Source organism: Carya illinoinensis, chromosome 3 (assembly GCF_018687715.1).
Source record: "Carya illinoinensis cultivar Pawnee chromosome 3, C.illinoinensisPawnee_v1, whole genome shotgun sequence".
Classification (NCBI taxonomy): Eukaryota; Viridiplantae; Streptophyta; class Magnoliopsida; order Fagales; family Juglandaceae; genus Carya; species Carya illinoinensis.
The window spans coordinates 2,452,362-2,472,997 of NC_056754.1; the positions used below are offsets into that span (position 1 = coordinate 2,452,362).

General features: G+C 38.6%; 2 protein-coding genes across 7 annotated transcripts; one reads left to right on the forward strand and one right to left on the reverse strand.

The window, feature by feature from the left end:
• Window positions 1-1,112: 1,112 nt before the first annotated feature.
• On the reverse strand, window positions 1,113-7,823 carry LOC122302441 (KH domain-containing protein HEN4-like). 3 transcript variants are annotated; one of them, XM_043113698.1, is made up of 8 exons: window positions 7,654-7,822; window positions 5,704-6,303; window positions 4,862-5,290; window positions 4,510-4,767; window positions 4,061-4,327; window positions 3,629-3,696; window positions 3,216-3,288; window positions 2,562-3,036 (listed from the first exon to the last, which is right to left on the reverse strand). In XM_043113698.1, exons 2-7 carry the CDS (start codon window positions 6,280-6,282, stop codon window positions 3,240-3,242), a joined length of 1,650 nt encoding a protein of 549 aa, XP_042969632.1. In that variant the 5' UTR covers window positions 6,283-6,303; window positions 7,654-7,822; the 3' UTR covers window positions 2,562-3,036; window positions 3,216-3,239. The 3 variants fall into 3 exon arrangements, with proteins under 3 accessions (XP_042969633.1, XP_042969632.1, XP_042969631.1); XM_043113697.1 differs by having other exon boundaries at window positions 5,704-6,309; window positions 7,654-7,821; XM_043113699.1 differs by lacking the exons at window positions 2,562-3,036; window positions 3,216-3,288 and adding an exon at window positions 1,113-1,810 and having other exon boundaries at window positions 5,704-6,309; window positions 7,654-7,823.
• Window positions 7,824-9,258: 1,435 nt separating this feature from the next.
• On the forward strand, window positions 9,259-20,011 carry LOC122302442 (polypyrimidine tract-binding protein homolog 1-like). Of its 4 annotated transcripts, XR_006240466.1 has the most exons (11): window positions 9,259-9,614; window positions 10,313-10,522; window positions 11,924-11,986; window positions 12,066-12,139; window positions 12,242-12,337; window positions 12,783-12,840; window positions 12,914-13,018; window positions 13,102-13,183; window positions 19,049-19,114; window positions 19,192-19,281; window positions 19,393-19,536. XR_006240466.1 is itself a non-coding variant. In XM_043113701.1 (10 exons), exons 1-10 carry the CDS (start codon window positions 9,432-9,434, stop codon window positions 19,224-19,226), a joined length of 972 nt encoding a protein of 323 aa, XP_042969635.1. In that variant the 5' UTR covers window positions 9,259-9,431; the 3' UTR covers window positions 19,227-19,403. The 4 variants fall into 4 exon arrangements, 3 of the variants coding, with proteins under 3 accessions (XP_042969635.1, XP_042969636.1, XP_042969634.1); XM_043113701.1 differs by having other exon boundaries at window positions 19,192-19,403; XM_043113702.1 differs by lacking the exon at window positions 19,192-19,281 and having other exon boundaries at window positions 9,260-9,614.
• Window positions 20,012-20,636: the final 625 nt, after the last annotated feature.

Sequence of the window (20,636 nt, forward strand, 5' to 3'; positions counted from 1 at the left end):
TTTTATTAAGAAACCAACCAAAATATAAAAAGAGGGAATGATTGCCCAACAATCACCCGAGAACAACCAAAGCAAAAACGAATAGTTTTCTAACTTTGACGTTGCTTTCATTACTTTAAAAAAATCTTGCAAAGAACTGCATCTGTGTGGTTGAGGGTGCAATACACTCTAAGATCATATAATATGCAGCAAGCTTAGATTTTACAACACAGGTACACTAATCTTGATTACCAACACTGAAGAAAACCAACCCTCCATATCTTGGTAGAAAATTATATTGGAACTCATTTTTATTTGCAGACTGCCAATCTTAGGAAAGATGCCACCTAATTTCTTTTTGCAATCTATTTCAATTTATCTCATCTCATTATTACAACTTTTTCAAATACTCATTCAAAATAAAATAAAAAATTTAATTTTTTCAAATTTAATAAAAATAATATTAAAAAAATATATTTTAATAATATTTTATTTAATTTTTAATTTTCATCTCAATTTATCTCATTTGTGAAAACAAATTATAGGATCTAAAGTGTTTAGGTTTCCATGAATGAAATACAAAATGAAACGGTGGTGGATGAGAAAAAAATTGCTCCCAATGAATAATCGAACCTGTCTGTCTTTGGGGCTGGCAGCTAGCAATGAGTACGTACATTTTGAATAATATCTCTATGGTTAACCCCCAGAGTACGGTTCATAGAACTGCACGAAAGATGAACTAATAGCGAAGGAAAGTAGCATTTGTGGACCAATTAATTTCACACCTGTTTCTTCTTTTTTTTTTTAAAAAAAATAAAAATAAAAATCTATATATGTATATCGTTATATTAAATTTTAAGTACCAGTACGGACTATCGAGAAACATTTAGAACTTAATTTGAAGGTAATTTTAGGTACAAGCATAGTGTGCCGGTGAAATACCAGGCCATAGTACGAGTTTGGTTCCACAGCTTGCTTTATGATTAAGGCTCAAAGTGCAACTCCTATTTTCTTTCCAGCAACCTAAAACTCAGTAAAAAATATTTATTTCCTTGAACTGTATCGATCTCGGGAAAATTCAAGGGAATCGCTAACAGGGGCAGTACAATTTAAAGTCGTTACAAAAACCCATATGGTTAAAAAAGAAAACGTTTAATTATAAAAACAGACCAATTTCTCAGTTCACTCGCAGGGGATTCCGAGGTCTAGTTTTTTTAAAAATGACTACTTCTACAATGCTATTTCGTCCAACAGAATTAGATGAAGCCAAATGGAGCAGAGCCTGGCAGGCTCGAGAGCTTTGAATAGGTACAAATCGTATAACCAAAAGTTTGAAATAAAAATTGCATTTTTTAGTGACTCCCAAGTTGGGTATGAGGGTTTCGATTTCATTCCTCTGCATCAAATCTTCCCATCTATCAATCACAGCAAATAGAAAGCACCAGGTTGTTGTCCATATTTCAAAGTTCCACCAAAACACTCAATAAAACAGCAGCTTTATATGGGAAATAGAATGTTTGGAAGCAACGGCATAATAGCAAATCACAACAATTTACCTGGATTTTGAATCTTCAGTAAGCCTTTTCTTTTTCTTTTTTTTCTTTTTTCTTTTTTCTTTTTTTTTTTTCGGGAGAAGGCAGGCCTTTACACTTGCCTCTGTCCTCCATTGTAAACAACACATACATGTATATAGACCGCAAACATGAAAAGTAGGCATCAGAATTGACAAACTATGTAACATAGAAGGTCTACAAACCAAATTGGAACTTGCCTGTTTACGATGTTTCATTCTTAGGTTTTACCTGCCTTTTATGAAGAAGACTCGTGAACCCTGCAAAAGGAATAGCACATGAAACTTATATTAACATTTGGTGAGCCAGAAACTTGCATCCCATTGAGCCCACTCTTTACGGGTGTGAAGAGAACTGACCTATCCCAAGGATCATTATGTATTAACCTTTTTCTAACAAGTCCCAAGAATCATCATTTCTCAACTACATGCAAAAAATCTCCAAATCCGCCTCCAAAAGCATCATGCACCAAAACAATTTCCCAGCAACCAGACCCTTAAAAGCTGGCATCTTTATAACCGACTTCAGCCATGAACTCAATCAGTATCGCTAAACATTTCATTTTAAAATGAAACTGCCAGGAAGCCAATGCAACTGCCAAATATAACTTTTAAAAATGCATGTGTTTCAGTAGTACAGCCACACACATCATTGGAGCTGAAAAGGATAAGCACTATTGGGTGCACGCCAGATCCTATCCTTAAAACAGATGTCTCCATAATAACCAACCCGTGCCTAGCTAATAATGTTGCCGCAGATTCAGTAAAATATTCTGCTGTACTATCATTAGTCAATGCTGTTGTCAAGCAGTTCTACTAGCTCAAAGAATCATAGACAATCATGAAAATGAACACCAGATAGAAACAGCTTACTACTTCAATCAGACTCATCATAGCTAAAATTTCACAGATACAGATGAATATCACAACTAAGATATTATAAAGCTGAATATAGCAGGATATGCTGGTATCTGCTTTTAGATGGGCACAAGGATAAGTATCAATCCTGAAATTGAGATAACATGAGAGCTCCTGCTATATTCCAGCATAATCAGTTTGGTTTCAGAAGATAGACTCTTTTTTTAATTTTTGATGTTTCAGAAGATCAACACAATTCCATTAAAGTTAAAAGAACCACAAAAATAGACTACACAGCTGAGAAATATCATGTAAACAAATTCAACACTGATACAACAACTAGAGGCTGGGAGCAACAAGGTTTTCAGTTGACCGAAATGTGAACTGGAAAAGAAAAACAGAAAAAGGCAATTCGGATATATAGGTTCATGGGTGCACAAGATATTAAGCTTGGGAAATTTGGAGTCGTGGACGTGGCAAATCTAGATGTGTAGAAGATCTCCACTCTAAGTAGAAGCGTCAAGGTAGGCCATCAGTATGTCAAACCCTGGTTCAACTGGTCTTCTGGTTTAGGCAGTAGGCTTCATCAAAAGAGGCAGTGGGCTGGCTTCAGGCTTCATAGATCTCAGCTGTTTCGTTGGGAAGGGAAAGGCAACAAAGGGAAAACAAGAGCATCAGAATTCTATACATAGGGAGATTGGACAGGTTATGATATCAAACTGTCATTAATAAGCGAGTGGGCTATGTTAGAGGAAATAGCTGGTTATATCAACAGACAAGAAAAGGATGAATGAAAACCAGACTCTACCTGCAGGTACCAACCAACAAACACTTAGTAACCATAGTTTCTCCGACGAGAAACAGGGGTCTGGCCTGACAACCTGGTAACAAAGGTAATATCAGACTCTAGGAGCTTCTGAGAGGACAATCGAAAACAATGACCATACAGATCAACGCTAGAAACTTCCAGCACACATACAAAAGAGTCTAAAGCAGACAATTATTTTGCATTATAGGACATGTAAAAAGAAACTTTATGGATTCATATTCAGAAAGGTTAAAGAAAATGGAGGATTTATACTGGCTGCCAACCTCAAGCATTCTTTCCACTGCATTTGGAGCAGAACTAATTAGCCAATAACCACTCATAAAAATGTACAAAAAGCAAAAAGAAGCCACGGGCCAAGTATATAGATGAATAATGAAGAAGAAAATTATTACCCAGAGCTACCAGTACGCCCTGAAGAATAACTGCCATAAGCTCCATAAGCACTGCCACTACCTCCAATCTACAAATCAAGCAAAATGTATCCCTCAAAAAAAAAAAAAAAAAAAAAAACGAAAGCAACAGAAACTAATTCACATGTTTATTCACAAAAATTGGAAAATGAAACTGATTCACATATTTCAATGCATTGAATTGACTACTCGCTAACAAATAAAGTACAAGATTTAGATTAGCAGGGCAACAGAATGAAGACCACCCCTCATCTGGATGGGATTAATTTGTGTTTGTAGCAAGTCAAAAGGGTGTGTGTACGTGTGTTATACAGAATATGGAAAAATAACCAGGAAAGGGATTTTAGTGCTAGCATCTTGCTCGGAATAAATTTAAAAGTCAGTATACATCTATATGACCGGATAAGAAAATACCTGTGAGCCACCATAACCTCCATAACTATCAGCAGCTGCCAAGTCACCAGAGCCACCGTAGCCATCAGAATAAGTATGTCCACGTCCATGTCTTTTACTATCTCTACTCTCATAATTTATACCATCGGAACCTTCTGCTGACACAGGCAGATAAGGCAGAACGGGAAGGAATGTAGACACTGCACCCTCTCTATCAAAAACATTAGCTCTCAATCGTGTAACTACTTGTATAAGAGCATCCTTGGCAATATCTAGGTCTCCAGAAATCTGCTTATCAACATTAAGTAGCATCCAAATGAACAACACATATCAGTGAAATAATAATTAGGTAAATCAAACCATTTCTCTGTATACAAAAATGCATTGATGCTCATATGGGGCTCCCACACATTTTTTATGACAATATTTAGGAAAAGATACATTTCCAAAAACCCACACTGATACCTTACCTGCACCATCTCATCATCTTCAGATGCAACCTTGGGAAGGTTCTCCTTTGAGAGTATGCGAATATTAGCTTTGGTAAGTCTCCTCATCTCTGTTACAATGGATCCTCCTTTACCAATAAGGCAGCCAATTCGTGAAGTCGGGACAAGTAAGCGGGTTGTGAATGAGACAGCTCCTGAATCTCTTTCAACTTTCTCGCTGCACCTGGGTTGCAAGCGCACAGCTGCTTGTATGGTGGGAGAATACGTGTCTTCGAAGAACTGAAATAGCAGTCTAGAAATCCTTAGACCGCTGCCATGTTATACTTAAATTCATGTGCCCACAAAACATATACAAACATAGAGAAAAATTTACCTCCTTTGCTGAGATAGTTATTAAGCAGTCATCTCCTTCAGCAGCGGAACTATCAACTTTAATGACTGCCCCAGAATCCTGTCTGATCTGATTGATTATGACACCACCCTTGCCAATCACACCTCCAATGTTGCCAGTGGGACAAACTAGACGAAGAGAAAATTCTTTTGAAGATGATTCATCCCTTGGAGCCGAGTATAAGGAGCGCGACCAGTCTCCAGTATCACCCTTGTATCCTCCATAAGCACCCATCAGCGGCGCTATGCCCACAATTGGGGCACCAGCACTTGGACCCATTAATGAACCACCAGATGCATACACATTGGGCATAGCAGAAGTAAGCAGGTGCTGAGATCGTGATGGATTATCATGCAGGCGAGATGCAATTTGATGCAGAGCCTTCTTCACAACAGGGGCTTCCCCAGATATCTACAGCACATAACAAACATATGAGTAAGCACTCCAAATTATATGGTTCACTCCCCTACTCTATAACAATGACCTATATTAAGCCAATAAAAACTATTTAAATAATAAACATTGAAAAAAAAAAACCTCTAACACATTATTTCAAGCCTCTAGCATATATATTCTACAAGGAGAATGAATGCAAACAATTTAGTAAGAAATACTAACAATCCCATCATCAGTAAAACGGGTGGGTAGACATCTGCTCTCCCTAATATAAAAGATAAATTTTCTTCAGTAAAAAATTTATAATTTCCCACAACTGAACCTAAAATAGGTCCAAAAGAAGACGGCAACAAAAGCATATAAATTCTATTTTAGTGTGTAAATCCAAGCAAGATAAGAGACGTTTCAGCAAAATCTGACCAGATTACCTGTATGAGCTCATCAGAGTTCAAGGCACAAGGAGGCAAATGTTCATCCTTAAGAATGCGAATTTGGGCTCCAGTCTCACCACGAATATTCTGCACAATCTGTCCACCTTTTCCAATGACACAGCCAATCTGATCAGATGGAACAAGAAGCCGAGCAGTAACTTGGTGACCTCCATCAGAGTCCTCATCATCATGCAAATCTTCAGCAACAACTCTATCATGTACCTTGAAAAGAGCTTCCTGTGCCGGACAAACATGATTACCACTGTCTTCAAAGGCATTAGTCTCGTCACTGGAGCTGTAGATAGTAACAACACGCTCATCACATCCTGGCACTGTCTCGCCAATCCTAATCTTTGATTTAGTGTCTGCCCTCAACTGCTTGACAATTTCTCCTCCCCTACCAATAACACTTCCAATCTTTCTTACAGGGCACAAGTACCGGTAAACAGTATCTTCTGAATCGATAACAAATTGATCTCTATCATCACCGGGATTCCTCCTTTTACTCCCTCCATTGTCTGAATAGTCAGACTGAGAATGGGTTCTCTTGCCATAACTGTTCCTCTGACCGGCCATTAGAAGAACTGAATTGATATTCTGTTACTAATCAAAGCACAAATTGATAAGAAAAGATTCCACCCGTTTTTTTTTAAATAGCTACACACAGCCATATGGATTGGCAGACTTCAGTTCAACCAACAACTCAACAGGTATAGACACTCTTTTACAGGATAAGAAACGTTAGCACACGATTGTATTAATAAGAATAGGAGGTACAAAAGGATAAGAAACTTGTATGACCGTATTTGCACAATAAAGATGTTATATTTAAAAGTGCTTGGGGGATATTGCAATGTTTTTTTTTTTTGATGAAGTAGGAATCCATATATTGCAATCTCATATTCCCACACCAGTAGGCGTCTTCAAATAAAATTTGAAGATGGTTTCCTGGTCCAGAATATGAAGCCAAAATCAAATATAACCCCAAATAAAAAAAACTGAACTCTCTGAACGATCAGTTACACAATCAAAATAGTCATACCAGTGCATTCCATATTATCTAGTTAACACAGTCAGAAATTTCTTCGTTCGCCCCTAAACTAATAAGTTCCACCTAAACTATACAGAACAAACTCTTCCAGTTTATGGGGCCAACAACATTATTGAAAGTAAACCTTGAACTCCAAAATAGCATTGCATACAAATTTCAATCACACCGGGAACCACCCCAACTGTAATCGAACCAGGGTGGCCGTTTACTTTACTCCTTGCCACCGCTTCCTGACCCACCGAACCTAAAACGCAAGCTTTTTACACAGCCAATGTGAAATTCAATGCCCCTCAGCTAACGTACGTAAATTCATCCCACACATTCCTATCTGCATGTCGCACAATACTATCATTTTTCAAGATCATAGACCGGAAACCTTTTTTTTTTTTAAATATAAGTAAGAGATTGTATTAACAAGAATAGGCATAACCCGGGTAGGGTATACAAGAGGTAACACCTAGTTAGGAGGCCAAATAGTCATTTCAACAAAAAGCTCGATAACAAATGTTGTTATCATTTAAAAGAACTCCTAAACTACAAGAGAATTGGACCAGCTGTATAACAAAATCCATAAGTCTTAGGGGGAAAAAGAAAAAGTCCCCGGGGAAGTTGTCATAGAAATATTTTCCGTCGAGACAAACAGAAAATAATTAGAGAGAGTAACGTCGAATTCAAGGTCAACTCAGTTAAACTACACTGTTAATATAAAAAGGCCACGGATACGAACGGGTAGAGGCTAATCAAAGCGTAGATCTGAGTAATCAAAAGCCCCTTAAAACCTTAATTCCCCACCAAAAATTTGGGAAAAAAAAAAAAACAACAATTTGCAGAGGATTTAAAGAAGATCGTGGTAGAAGGAAAAATGGTGGAGGTAGAGGAAAAAACAGGGTATATACCTTGATCTGGGTAAATATTTGGGGGGAACAAAATCTGTGCGGATGACGATTGTCGGATGAGAGTTCGCGCGAAGAGAAATCTGGCAACGTTCTCTGCGTTATTGATTTCTAGGGTTTTGACCAGACCTGCTTTTATTGAGATATTATTACAGGGGAATATTTAGACTTTCCTCCCCATATCTTTTTACATTTTCAAGTATTTCCCATTTTTTCCGCTTTTAATTAGTTCACCTTCTTGTTTTCCCTTTTTAAAATAAAGGGTGATTTTTAATTATTTGTCTTTTGAAAAGTCAGTCTTACCCCTAAAAGTCTACAAGCATAATACTAGTATAAAAATTAAGACCAATTAATAATAAACTCGACAAATAATGTAAAAACTTTCGACATCAATTATAATCAAAATTTAATTATATTTTAACCACGTTAATCAGATCTCCTCTAACATACTTTATATTCACATACTTTGTTATTAATTCAATCATCAACATCTCAATCATAATGTATTGTTTTTGTCTCACTAATAGTAGTCAAATGGGTCAAGCTCACAATCAAGCTTCAAATTAAATTTTCAAGTCTCATTAATCCTCTTAGATCCGTTAAATACAAGCTTAGGCTCAAATTGTGCCATTGTTAAATATTTTTCTCACTAATATCCCCTCCAATATAACAGCAAATTTAATAATTATTTTTTAATCATTAGCTAATCTTAAAGTTTTTAAATCCATTTAGGTGATCGTTCCATTTGAGACACTGAAACAAAATATTTTGATATTATTGTGTTTTATGTAGAGATGGACTAAGGAGGATCGAGCAATGGAGTCACGAACTACAACAGAGGGGATCACACAATAGATTACAGGTTGCTACCTACGACGAATTTAAAAGGCTCGAGCTATGACGACATTGATTATGATAGTTACTCGTCGTTGGAGTATGGACTATGTACTTATGGAGAGTTGAGACAGACGTTAATTCAATTAGGAATTTTGTATAAACAAATGCAATTTTGGAGACTTCTTAAAGAGTTTTTCACGAGAAGGGAATTAGAAGATGAGGTATTACAAAAAGACCATTGAATGAAGTTCATTCACGCAATCAACGGTAATTTTGGACCAAAATATCAATTCTAGCTGGAATACCATAATCTAATAGGAATGGACCGAAATCAATTAGAATTTGAGCTAGTACAAAACATTGACCTATTCGTGTCGATTGTTATTTTGATACAAAAAATTATAACAATTCTAACTAAAACGGAACGGATTTCAAAACTTTGACTAATCCTTCAAATGCCACTAATAAAGACCTCCATTTAATTTTTGTGATTTGAATTACTAAAATTAAAATCATAATTTTGATGATTAAGATCTTGTTATATGTTATTGATTTAAATGGAAATATTAAGAGATGTTAAAGTTTGATAGATTAATAGAGACCATTCTAACAATTTAAGATATAAAAATAGGAAATTATTTCTAAAATTTAGCATATCAATAAAAGAGATCATTTTTAAAAGAAAACTGAGAGATTATTACTTCAGGAAAATGGGGCCGTGTTGTGAAGGATAAATCGGTAAATTGACCAAAAGAGAAGCAAACCAACTAATGCGCGCTAAGCTGCCGGCTACACCATCATTCCTTTCCTTGTGTAAAAGCCTCAGATTGGAGATTACACCTCAATCTTATCTACCTTGATCTTCCCCCAAACTTTCTCGGGAAAATCCTTTTGCTTTCTACACAGCCAAACAACGTCTATCTTTTTTTCCCCGAACATCCTAGATGTCGACATCGGGGCAGCCCCAGTTCCGATACACCCAAACCCCCTCGAAGGTCCTCCACCTCCGCAATCTTCCCTGGGAGTGCATCGAGGAGGAGCTCATCGAGCTTTGCAAGCCTTTCGGCAAGATCGTCAACACCAAGTGCAACGTTGGCGCCAATCGCAACCAGGCTTTCGTCGAATTTGTAAGCCTCTCTCTGTATTGAAAGAATCCGTACTGTTTTTTATTGGAATCTGACGGTATAACGGAGTTTGTAAAGGTTTTACGTTGTTTATACTTGCTTTGTACTATATGGCTTGATAGATAGGTATAGTTAGGCATGTCTTGGTTCATAAAAGAGGGGTTTTGGTGAGGAACATTTTGGGTCTCGGTGAGATGAGATTTTGTTGATTTGGCTTTTCGCTGAACTGGGATTTCCAACTGATGGATGCTTTGGGGGTCATTCTATTCCGATGAATTCCATGGAACTGAGAGATAATTTATGGGGTTGATTTTAATGGTCTATGGTGTTTTCTTAGTATTTTACCATTTTGCAATGATTTATCTACGATTTTTTTTCACATCCGTTTGGCATGGTAGAAAATGGCCAATCAGATTAAAAAAAAAAAAAAAAAAAAGAGTGGAAGAGAGAACGACAGTGCCCCTCCAGAAGATGTACAACTTCCCCAGAATTTCAAATGGATTAAATTCCATGTAGGCACTCTTAACTCTTAGCTGGTTTTATGGAAATGCATTTGTCCTAAGTACTCACTTTATTGTTGGTCTTTTTTTTTTTTTTAAAATTATTTATTTCTATGTGATTTTTTTTTTTTGATAAGTATTTCTGTGTGAATTTATTTATAATAGAAATGTTAACTATTTAAAAAATTTTAACCATTTCAGGCAGATTTAAATCAGGCCATATCAATGGTTTCATACTATGCATCATCTTCTGAGCCTGCCCAAGTTCGTGGCAAAACTGTGTATATTCAATACTCAAATAGACATGAAATCGTGAACAACAAAAGTCCAGGAGATGTTCCCGGAAATGTCTTGCTGGTTACCATTGAAGGTGTAGAAGTTGGTGATGTTAGCATTGATGTAATTCACTTGGTAGGTGCTTTTCTGACTCAATCAGTTGCATTGTTTCTAATTTTCTGATGGTAAAATCCTTATATTAACTAGTTTGTTTTTTAAAGAGGCATGAACTACTTAAGTCTTCCTTTATAATATTTTTAATTTTTGTAAAGCTAATATTGCTTTCCTTGGTATTTGCATTTCTTTATATTAACGATCTTTTTTCCCCAAGAAAGTAATTCTAAAGGGTTTTAAGTTGGACATGTAACAGCCTTGATCCTCTCCTTGCAATACAAGGCAGAAACCTCTAGGAAAATAGTGTAAAAGATAGAGGTTTAAGATAGATCAATTTACAATATGTATCTTTGTAGATATCAATTGCCTGGTGAGAGCTATTTTTATAATGTTAAAAAATATGATCCACCAATTGAGGCACTGTACGGTCTTGTCTTAGTCTTGATTAACAGCCCAGAGTATTTCTTTTAAGTTTTTAAGTGGACTTGAAAGGAACTTAACAATATTTTTTTTTTTGATAAGTGGGAACTTAACAATATTTTAATACTTTTTCTTACGAATATTTTAGGAGTTTCTTGTTAATGAAATATGTTATTATTGTGTTATACGTTGAGCCATATAAATGGCAAACTACAGTAAGAAACTGGGCAAATTATAGTGTAAATCTCAACTTAAGAAATACAACAAAGAAAGGGCATTTTTTATGGTACTTCTGATGTTAAAACCCAATAAAAGTGTTATTCCTTTTAAGAATTGAGAGAGAGAAATCAATTGTATTATGCATGAACCTCAGGAAATGAGGTCTAAAGTTGTGCAGAAGGCACATTTTTGTGTACGCCTTCTGTGTAGTACATGCCTTGTTGTATAATATATTAATATCTGGTTTCATATGGCATGCTTGAATATTTTCTTTACAGGCACATCTCCATTTTTTTAAGACCGCTACTCTAGATTATCTGTTTATCATGTTGTTTCTTCTGTAGTTGCAATCTAAATAACAACTCTAGGTTTCATATCTTTCTGTAGTATATATATAGGGAATATTGGTTGCATATATAGCATTAGAGTTTGTTTATCACGTTCTTCTAACTTTTTTGGAGCAAGCATCCTGATTGAATTATACACCTTTTTTTTTTTTTTTTTTTTTTTTATAATAAAATTGGTTGAATCACAGATGATGATGTCTCTTATTTATATCTTTTGTTGGAGACAGTTTGGAATTATTGTCATGTACGTCATACTCCTTTCTAAGGTCACGCATATATGTACAGGTGTCATTCTGCACTTATTTCTCATCTGTTTGGAATTTACTTTTTGTACCCATATTATCTACATCTCGGTTCTCTTCTGATAGTTATCATTTTTCCTTTTGGTAATGATATTGATATGATGGAATCATTCTATTTGAAATTTTTTTGCCAGGTATTTTCTGCTTTTGGCTTTGTACATAAAATTGCTACTTTTGAAAAGGCTGCTGGTTTCCAGGTGTGATTTCAACTGCAGTGGATGTTTTTGAAATTATTTTTGTCTTGCTATATCATTCACTTCTATGGCATTCTGGCAGGCATTAATCCAGTTTAGTGACGCTGAGACTGCATCTGCTGCAAGGAACGCCTTAAATGAAAGAAGCATACCCAGGTATGCCTCATTGTCGCCCCTAGGTCTCCTTTGGGCTTTGGTAAATTTGGAAGGGAACTGATATTTTACTCCTTTATTCATATTCAAATGGTTTCTATATAGGTATTTGCTTCCAGAGCATGTTAATTCATGTCACCTGCGTATTTCGTATTCTGCACACACTGATCTGAATATCAAGTTCCAGTCTCACAGAAGCAGGTAACAACAGAATCAAGAGATTCAGTAATCTGTTTCTTCTATTTTTAAAATTCTTTTGTGTTGACTATGTTCTTTGCTCCATCCCTCTGTTCTCTGTTTATTTTGTTGAAAAATATATTGAAGTATAAAGGATTGAGGCTAGTTTTCATTATGACTGTTACTTATAAAAAAATAAAAAAAAAAAGTTTTCATTATGACTGCTGCAATAAAAAAAGGATTGAGGGTTACTTTGACTGCTTCATGTAAAATTTTAGTTTGGTATGACAGTGTTGCCTTTGTTTGTTTATTTCCATCTTGGTCAAAATTTATTATATTGGAGTGTCAGTCCTTGTTTTCAGTCATATGCATGCTTTTTTACTCAGTAGCACTTTCTAAATGTTGCGTAAAGTAGTGGTATGTATAACAATGCATGATAGGTCTGGAATTTATTTGCATAATCCTGCAGGGATTATACAAATCCATATCTTCCTGTGAATCCTACTGCAATTGAGGGTGTTGTGCAGGTAACTTCTTATTCATGGAACTTTTATTGCAATTTGCATTTGTGAGTGTACACTAACAAACTGTCATGTTCAGCCTGCACTAGGGCCTGATGGAAAGAGGAAAGAACCTGAGAGTAATGTGCTTCTTGCTTCAATTGAGAATATGCAGTATGCTGTCAATGTGGACGTTCTGCACACGGTGAGAATTTGTATGCATTCCCCTTTTGAAGTGATTCAACTAGGTTACTTGCTTATACAATCATGCTGCTTTACCTGTTTCAGGTATTCTCTGCCTTTGGCACTGTTCAGAAAATTGCTATATTTGAGAAGAATGGTCAAACTCAGGCACTTGTTCAATACCCTGGTATATAACTCTCTATTTGCTATCACGTCTCCCAAGCATTTGGTGTTTCTTTCAAATCCTTCTGCATTGAATTACATGCATCCTTATACCGTGGTGTGTCTTCCGTTCTTGCATGCTGGTATGTTTCTTTCATATGTTTTTTTCCTTGTTCTTTTCACTTTGAGCAAGGCTTTGGCCTAAGAAGGAAAATTTCCTCTGTATTTTCACTGTTTGATTTTTTAATCTTTACCAGTCATTCTTTGGATTCTTTGGTCTTCTCTCTCAAACCTCTTTGCCAAGCATTGAACCTTTTAACTGAACCGGTGACCCCATCGAACACACCTCATTTTATTTTCTGGGTGCCACTCCAACTGGTGTCATTAGTGCACCAGTGAATTTAAAGAGCCCATTATCATCATGTAATATGTTATAACTACTAATTGACACAGCACATTTTAGTTTTGTTGTTGGGTGTGGTTTTCCTTCATTATAGCAACTATGTTTTTTTTTTTCTTACAAGTAAAAGATAAATATTATTGATCATAAAAAAAAGGCATGGCCCTTGTATACAGGAAGTATACATCAGGTACCTAAAAAATTCTACGAGCTAGGAATCAAAGACAAGAAATCATGAACATTGTCCCCATTTAGTACAATAGCAGAGAACCAAAGCAATAAAGTTTGAAAGAAAAAGTTCTTTAGCTCCTCCATAGTGCGTTCCTTGTCTTCAAAACAGCGCACATTTCTTTCCAACCAGATACACCACATGATACATAGTGGAATCATCTTCCATACTGCTATCACTTGTTGGCAATCTTGCATCTTCCTCCAACTCCCCAGCATGTCCACTACCCTCAAAGGCATAACCCAAGCAATGTTGACCCTTTGGAAAATCTCATCCCATATCTCCCTTGTGATCTCACAATGTAATAGAAGGTGATCCACAGATTCTCCATTTTTTTTTTTTTTGCACGTATAGCACCAATCCATCATTACACACCCCCTCTTCCTCAAGTTATCCGTGGTCAAGATCTTCCCAAGTGCTGCGTTCCAGACGAAGGCGGCTACTTTGTAGGGTACATGTGACCGCCAAATATTCTTCCAAGGAAACGGAGGGTGGTTTTGTGTGGTCAAAATTTTGTAATACTCCTTTACCGTAAATTTCTTCTGATTATTAAACCTCCAGTTCACATGGTCACATTATGCCATAGGAGTCCCCATGGAGTATAGAAGGTTGAAAAGATCTGAAACAGAAGATAATTCCCAATCATGAAAGTCCCTGTTGAAAAGAACATCCCATTGAAAAGTGCCATTATAGAGGGACCGCATATATGCAACCGAAGCCTTTCTATTAGCAGCAATACGATAAAGGTTCGGAAAAGCTTTTTCCAAAGCATGCTCTCCACACCACACATCCCGCCAAAGACTGATTCTATTGCCTTCTCCCACAACGAATCGAATATGATTCTCGAAACAAGACCACCCCCTCCTTATAAACTTCCATAAACCCACACCATACCCCCCTCTCCCTTCGTTGGAACACCAATCGCCCCAAGTATCTTCATAGTGAGCGACAATGATTTCCTTCCACAATGCATCCTCCGATTGGTATCTCCATAACCATTTCCCCAAAAGAGCTTTATTGAAAATTCTCAAGTCACACACTCCCAACCCCCTCTGTATGACTGGATCATAAACTGTCTTCCATCTAACTAGATGAAATTTCTTCTCCTCCCCCATGCCCCCCCCCCCCCCCACAAAAGGAACACCCTAAAGAGTTTCTCAATTTTGTTTCCCACCCTTGCTGGCAATGGGAACAAAGATAGAAAATAAGTGGGAAGGTTCGTTAGGGTGCTCTTAATAAGAGTGAGTCGACCCCCTTTCGATAAGTACATCCGTTTCCAACTAGCTAGTCTTTTCTCTATCTTCTCCACTAACCCATCCCAAATCGCTCTAGCCTTAAAAGTAGCTCCCAGAGGGAGGCCCAGGTATTTCAAAGGCAATGAAGACACCTGGCAATCCAAAAAACTAGCTAAGCTGCGTATATTTGAAGCTGCACCCACCGGAACCATCTCAGACTTGCCAAGATTCACCTTGAGCCCCGACACTACTTCAAAGCAAAGTAACAATGCCAATAGAGTTTGGATCTGATTCCTATTTGCTTCACAAAAGAGTAGGGTATCATCTGCAAATAATAAATGAGAGATCATAACCTTGCCGTTACCCACCTTGAAGCCAGATAAGAAACCTCTGCTTACAGCTGCCTGAACCATTTGGCTAAGAGCCTCCATAACTATAACAAACAAGAGGGGAGATAAAGGGTCTCCTTGCCTCAAGCCACGAGAACTGTGAAAGAAACCAGCCGGTGTACCATTTACTAAAACTGAGAATCGAGCTGTTGAAATGCAGTGACACATCCAAGCAATCCATCTATCGCCAAAACCACTCCTCCTAAGCATATACAGAAGGAACTCCCAATTCACATGATTGTAAGCCTTCTCCATGTCAAGCTTGCATAAAATACCTGGTTTGCCCTCCCTCAATCTATGATCCAAACACTCATTTGCAATGAGCACCGAGTCAAGAAATTGTCTTCCACGAATAAAAGCATTTTGAGGCTTGGAGATAATCTGTTCCAGCACTGGGCTTAAATGGTTGGCAAGGGCTTTCGAGATAATCTTATATACACCACTAATCAAGCTTATAGGGCGGAAATCCTCAATAACCGAAGCCCCGTGTCTCTTAGGTATGAGGGCAATGAATGTCGCATTAAGAGATTTTTCAAACTTTTGAAAAGAATGAAATTCACTGAAGACTTGCAGAATATCACCTTTAACGATGTCCAACAAGTTTGGAAGAACCCCATTGAGAACCCATCCGGCCCCGGCGCTTTGTCTTTGGCCATACCAAAGATGACCTTGTAAATCTCGTCTTCCTCAAACGGTCTCTCCAAAGTAATCACACTCTGAGAATCGATTGTTTTAAAGGACAGGGCATCCAGCTTTGGCCTCCAACTAGCCGGTTCTGAGAGGAGACACTCATAATAATTCCCAATATGGTTTTCTAACTCCGAAGCGGAAGATATCACCTGGTTATCTTAGTGTAGAGATTCAATGGCGTTACTGTGCCGGTGTGAATTGGCCACCTTGTGAAAGTATTTCGTGCACTTGTCACCTTCTTTCAGCCAAAGAGCTCTGGATTTTTGGCGCCAGGAAATCTCCTCTGACAAGAATACCCTCTCCAGATTAGCCAAAACAGTGCCCTTCCTTAGAAGCACCTCCTCTGAAGTCTCTCCCAACAGCTCCCTCCTCTCAAGTTCCTGCAATTCCTCTAAGAGAGTAGACTTCTGATTGTCAATATGGCCAAAAACTTCCAAGTTCCACTTCTTTAGATCTTGTTTCAGTGCCTTCAATTTACTTGCAAGAATAAAGCTTGGGGTGCCAATGAACTGATACGAGGCCCACCAAGTACGGACCAACTCTACAAACCCATCCGCTGCAAGCCACATGTTCTCAAACTTGAAGTATCGGCGCCCACTATGAATACCCCCACAATCTAAAAGAATAGGAAAATGGTCTGAATATATTCTGGCTAGCCGTTTCTAACAAACCTCCGGATAGTGTGCTTCCCACGTAGGAGAAACGAGGAATCTATCCAATTTCGACTAAACCTGACCGTTTGAGCAAGTGAACTCGCCCCCTGTAAGGGAGAGATCCATGAGATCCAGCTCAAAGATGAACTCGAAGAACTCCTCCATGGCCACAGAATTCCGGTAGTGCCTTGATCTCTCACTAGGGAAGCGAGTAATGTTAAAATCCCCCCCCCCCCCCCCCCCCAGCACCACGGTACATCCCACAAAGAGTGCAAACTTGCCAACTCTTCCCAAAGCCTTCTCATTTCTCTATCCACATTCGGCCCGTAAGACCCTGCAAAAGCCCATGCCCACCCGTCAACCACATTTTTGAAAAGAGTCGCTACCGTATAATCCCTGATACACTCCTCAATCGCCTCAACCAATCTTCTATCCCACATTAATAATACTCCGCCTGAAGCTCCCAAAGAGGCTAGATAGTCCCATCCCACATACGAGCACCCCCATAAACTCCGCACAATTCTTCTATCAATAAAACTAAGTTTAGTTTCTTGAAAACATACCACATCCCCCTTCCATAACCGCAATAAAGATTTGATACAGAGGTGTTTATTGCGATCGTTAAGCCCCCGCACGTTCCAAGAGATAATCTTAGGCTGCATGTAAACCGAGATTGCCCCTCCCTTTCACTCTATCCCTACCACTGCTTCCCTCCTTTGCATCATAATTAATGGAGCAAGTTAGCCTTTTAAGCTCCCTGTTCTGCTTAGTCTCTAACTTCGACCGCCTCTCTTCAATTGCCATAAGAAGGGCCATAAATTTATCTTCATCTCCTTCATATGAAATCCCAATAACAGCTTGTATCTCCTCCACCTTTTTGAAAACCCAATTAGAGGGGCATTTATCATATTTAAAACTAGGTGGGATTGTGCATAAAGGGGTTACCACAACCCCCTCCCATCAGAGCAGTCTTTGTCAACCAGTGCCAACTGAAGGGACCCTGATTCTGCAACTGCATCACATTTTCTAACAAACTCATCCCTGGCTATCTCAACGACTTCAGAAGACTTCACTTTATCGATAGAATTGCTCTCTTCCAACCTAAGACCATCTTGCTCCTCTATTTCTCGAGAAAAACCGTCTGTCGGAAGCCCCAAAAGCCACGGTCCACTCAAAATTTTTCCAGCTGGAGTCAAAGGGACGGTGAGGCCTCCGTCCATCTCGGTCGACCCTGTCTGTGCACTTTCCGGTGCTAGACTGGCCACCCAAGGTTCAGTTGCTGGCCTCTCTTCCCTTCGTACAACGGCAGATCTAGCTTCTAACCTTTCCGACGTATCCTCTGGCACCTCTGGCCTCTTTGGCGAGACTTTCGACCCCTCTGACCTTGGCGGCAAAACCCCTACCTCCGGCGTTAACCCCTGACACATACCCGAAGGTTGGTTTGTCGAGGACATACGGAGCTCGACGGCGTCGTATCAGACTGAAGGGCAGACTGAGCTACGTGTTGGACCTGGGCTTGGGCCTGGGCCTGGGCCTAGGCTTGAGTCTGGGTCTGTATCAGCTGGTAGCAACTATGTTTGATCACACAGTTTGAACTGAGGGGAGATGATTTAGTTTTCAAAAGGTTCCTTGTGCTAATATGCAATCTAGCTAGTCGACTCTGTTTACTTGAAAGGACCTTGTCAGAATCCATTGTGCCATCTATCTCATTATAACATAAGTCATTGAATAAGAGATGTGGAACTGATATACCTTGAAATTTGTATGTTTAAGGTATGGATCTGGTTTTCACTCTATTGAAATGTGGTGATGGGCTTGAGTAGATTCAAGTTGGTTAGGTCTCAGGAAGATGTTTACTTCTATTTTTTCAACCATCCGCTTTAATTGTTGAAGCATATGGGACAGATATCAACTCATGATCTGTTTACCTGCTAGGGTTAATGCATATTACCTGGGGGTATTGTTGAAAGTCTATTTATATGGCTTTTTTCTTTCTGCATTCTCTCATTTTCATCTCATCGATTCTTTGTGCTGGAATTTGTACCAAATACAATACACCTTTTACTGTTCTTTTTCGTTTATTTTCTCTCTGGAATTTGTCTGTTGTATTTGCATTTCAAGGCCTCAAATTAATTGTTGACAGATATTAACAAGGTGCAGAATTTACTTTTGCTACAGTTCCGCAACCCCCACCCCCCCCCCCCCCCCCCCTCTCTTCTCTTTTTCTCTTTCCCCTTTTCCCGTTGTTTTATCTTTTCGTGGCTGTCTGTTGATCTGTTATTTGTTCTCTTCAGATGTTAGTATTGCAGCAGTTGCCAGAGAAGCTTTAGAGGGACATTGCATATATGATGGTGGCTATTGTAAGCTTCATCTATCATACTCTCGTCATACTGATCTCAATGTAAAGGTACAAATATGTAATTTTGATTTAATGTAGATGAGCAAAAAAAAATGAAAGGGGAAATAATGTAAAGAAGTCCTTAGAAGGAAGAGTGGATCCTTTCTTGATCGAACTTGGTCCTTAAGTGTATGCTTCTTGACACTTAATTGCCTTTTATCATGGTTACTTGTCTTTATGACATGTTTATGAATATTATTTGAGAATCTGACCACTTGTTTTACATTTGTTACTTAACAGGCTTACAGTGACAAAAGTAGAGATTACACGATCCCAGATGCAAGTTTGCTTGCATCACAAGTGTCAGGTCTCCCGGGTGCTCCAGCAGTTTGGCAAAATCCTCGGCCTGGTCCAATATATGCTGGAAATGATTATAATACTGGCGGTTCTGTTCCTGCTCAGTATCCTAGCAGACAGATGGCACCATGGGATGCCTCCATGCAGGCCGGTAGAGCCCCATTTGGATCTGTTCCTAGCACTTATCCTGGACAAAATTTTGCCGTAGCAACCAGCCAAATTCCTTCTGCGGTCTCTTCAATGGGATTTTCTTCAGGGTTTCCACCAAATGTGCGACCTGGTGGTGCTTCATCTTCCAGCCAGCTTCAGCCGGGGATTCCACCAAATGTGCGACCTAGCGGTGGTCCGCCTCCTGGTCACCCTACTTATTATGGCCAATAGGGTGCATCTTCACTTCACGTAAATGCAAGTTGCTAGCATTTCTAGTGTCTCGTGCTTGTATCCCAAATTCTACATTTTCAATTTGTTTATTGAGGAAACAGTGACGATCATGCCCTGTAAGAAGCCTGTGACTGACTAAATTTTTCAGTGAGGCATGCTTCCGGATATCCCGATCTTTCAATTCTGGCTGCTTTTGGGGTTGAAAGTGACCTCTGTGTGTTTATCCTTTGCATTTCCAATCTTTTCATTTTTATATACAAAGCTGCTACATATATTCAGTTGCCTCGGAGTCGGCTAACGTAGCATTACATCAGCAATTATTTTAATTAATATAAAAAACGGAGGCAAAATATTATCTTTCAAGTTACAGAGAGGATATGTATTTTTCTTAGATATGTATTTTTCTTAGTTTATTGTACATTCGAGGAATGCCTTGATCAAAAGGAGCTCTTTGAGCAAGCTGCGGCGATTCTCTTAAGAGCTTAAGGCGAAGGCGAGGTAGTTCTCTCAATTGTTGCGAGTTGAGTTGGTGAGGAGGTTTTCTTGAGGTCATAGCCACTCGTCTCGTATTCCTCTTGCAGCTTTTGCAGTGGTGGCTACTCAGAATGGCTCCATAGTATAGAGCAGTTTCACCTCGACTTTGGTCGCTAGGACTCTGCGAAGGGAACGTGCTCGGCTGGACCGAACTCGGTTCGGCACTCAGAAAGTGCTTCGTGGTCTCAGATTCATCAACACTAAAACAAACAGCTTGTCTTTGCCTTGCCAATTTCGCGCAATCTATAGGTTCAGTCTCATTCTCATTTGAT